Below are 2807 nucleotides of genomic sequence, written 5' to 3'. Positions count from 1 at the left end.
TACCTCTCCAACATACTCCATGACAAAACTCATTCTTTTAATCTTCACAAGTGTCTTTACACCCCAGCCACAGCCATTGCTAGTTCGAAAGATGCACAGGGAATATTGTGTGCCTTTTTGTACGACCCTATTTGGGCAATCAGGTCCACACTGACACCTTGAGTTGCATTCATAGATGGGGGTACCAGGTGGGATTTTAATTTGTTGGTTTTTATTATAAGCCAAAAGAACTCCAGCTTCAGCAGGACAACATTTCTCAAGGAAACAATCTGTGCATGAGCAACCAAAGGTAACCTCATTTACTAAGCTGATTCCAGGAGCTGGTTTGTATTCATTAATGTAGTAAAAGTCAGAAGGTGGGCCCTCTAAATCAACAGTATTTTCAACAAATAGCATTCCTTTATGATTTTTTCTTCTGTTGAGTTCATCTTGCCATCTTTGCAGAGCTATTCTTTGTTTAGCCTTCTTTACAATGTATTCAGCAATGGCAGGTTTCAAAGCTTTATTATTGTCTTTAAGAGTTATTGCTTTGCCTTTCTTTACCTGAGATAAAAAATTATGCTTCTCATTAGAGAACTGCTGTAGTAGTAATGGGCACTTGAGATTTTGCAAAGGTTCCCAAGTATTTGTAGAATTTGACCATCCTTTCCATTTTACAAGATAATATTCCATGTCCTTTACTACCTTGTAGTCACACAAGTATTCCACCTCATAATTGTTTAGATTCCTTTTGGTGATTCCAATCGATTTACATGTGAGCTTTTCTTTTCTACATAATCCCTGAAGAGTATCAAGTGAAACTAGGCAAGGCACACACCAAGTTGTATTTTCATGGTAAGCACTAGGATCAGAAGTCCTCTGCCCCCAAGTCCTTGTTCTGCCACCTAGCTGCTTGACTCGCCTCTCTGGGTTTCAGATTCACTCCTCACAGACTCAGCCTCAGCTGCCACCATCTTGTAGAGCTTTCGTTCCTGCCATTATTGTTTTGTATTTTTCCTGTTGGTCTTTCTTTCAAGAAGTATCTTCTGTTCTTTTATTCTATCCAGACTGGTCTGCTTGTCTCCCCTCAAGTGGAAATTTCCCACATCAAAAGATTCTGGGTGAGGTTCAGGATTCTACTTATGGTCTTATGTAATGCAGAGGCCGGAAGCCTCCTTCACTGGTCACGTTGTAGCCCCATTTTAGGTATTCCAATCAGTTATAGGCAGAAGACGGATTTACAATGTTGATATTTCTGGCTATTCCTTTCTCTCCCCCTCAAGTGTCTATTTTATAATGGTATGCCAGGGAAGTTCCCTAGCTCTTTATGTGAGCACTTTCTGCATACTATTCATCTACTTTTAAATCTCCCTGAGCTTGCCCTAGACTTGTCTAAGCTTAACTGCATTACTGGTTCAATGGTCAAGAAGCATTGGGAAATTAACAAAGAACTCAAATGGTGTCTGAACATATGCCAAGATCCAAAATGGAACTAGGACTCCTGTTGTAGACTGTGACCTTCCACATACCAAGTGCTTTAGAATTTAAGCTCTAATGCAACCTCAGTTTGTTAAATGAAATTGGCATCATAGTACTACCTCTTAGGGCTGTTATGGGGACTAAATATGCACATTAGTTATCTTTTGCTGCATAACAAATTACTTCAGAACCTAGACAATAAAGAAACGAAAAGCCTTAAAACTATTCTCACAGTTTATGTGGGTCAGAAATCTGGACACATCTAAACTAGGTTCTCTGGCTGAGGTCTGTCGCTCACAGCAGCAATTACTTTGTCAGCTGTGGCTGCAAGCATTTCAAGGCTCAGATGTAGGTAGATAGACTTTTTGTGTGGTTGTTGAAAAGCTTTAGGTCTTTAGAATCAGCTCATTGCCTTATGGACCCCTTATAGAGTTACATTATAGAGTTACAAAAAGCATTGTAGCTTATTTTCCCCAGACATTGAAGCTTGCTTCATCTGGAGCAAGGTTTGTGATGTGTTTGTGTGTGTGAGAAAGAGAGAGACAGAGAGTTTCCAAGATGAAAGTTGTATTAGAGCATAAATTTTAAGTACTTGGTTCAGAAAAGGCCGTGATTTACAGTGGTAACTGTAACTCCATTTTGAGTCTTGACATAAATCCAACCACCATTTAGTTCATTCTGACCATTAACCTGCTACGTAAGAAGCTTTGTCCTCAGGCAGAGAATGCTTGAAAGCAGATTACAACCCCCCTGTGGCACTATGGGTTAATGCACTGGACTGCAAAGTTGGTTTGAACCACAAGGCTGATAGTTAAAGCTCACCAGTTGCTCCTTGTAAACCCTATGCAGGGTAACTATGGGTCAGAACCAACTTGATGGCACTTAACAACAACAACAGTAGGATAAAGGAGTCCTGATGTGGTGCTGTGGGTTAATGTTCTAGACTGTAAGGTTGGTTTGAACCTCAAAGTTGATGGTTCAAGCTTACCAGCCGCTCCTTAGAAACCCTATACAGTATCACTGAGTTGGAAATGACTTGACGACACTTAACAACAACAACAAAGTAGGATAAACCCTGGTGTGATGCTGGAGGATAAGCACTGGATTGCTAATCACAAGGCTGGCAATTCAAACCCCCCAGATGCTCCTTGGAAACCCTATACAAGGTCATTATGAGTGAGAACCAATCCAAAGGTCAGCAATCCAAACCCACCAGTGGCTCCACACAAGAACGATGAAGCTTTCTGATCCTGTAAAGATCTATAGTCTCGGAAGCATTATACATTGTGGTTTTGAGTCGGAATCTACTCATGGCAATGAGAGTGAGTGAGCCAACTCTGGGAGGGCCA

General features: G+C 40.9%; 1 protein-coding gene across 1 annotated transcript in view; it reads right to left on the bottom strand.

The window, feature by feature from the left end:
- The window catches only part of LOC102811802 (histone-lysine N-methyltransferase SUV39H2-like), a 6159-nt gene extending 5346 nt beyond the window's left edge, over window positions 1–813 (bottom strand). Inside the window, exon 1 of the mRNA XM_006870667.1 lies at window positions 4–813. Within this exon, the coding sequence (XP_006870729.1) occupies window positions 4–672 (669 nt within the window). The 5' untranslated portion in view covers window positions 673–813. The remainder of the gene's footprint in view (window positions 1–3) is intronic.
- Between the last annotated feature and the right edge of the window lie 1994 nt (window positions 814–2807).

The sequence above is a fragment of the Chrysochloris asiatica genome, unplaced genomic scaffold (assembly GCF_000296735.1).
Source record: "Chrysochloris asiatica unplaced genomic scaffold, ChrAsi1.0 scaffold00146, whole genome shotgun sequence".
Classification (NCBI taxonomy): domain Eukaryota; kingdom Metazoa; phylum Chordata; class Mammalia; order Afrosoricida; family Chrysochloridae; genus Chrysochloris; species Chrysochloris asiatica.
The sequence above is the reverse complement of the archived record's forward strand: the minus strand, read 5'-3'. Positions and strand labels throughout refer to the sequence as shown.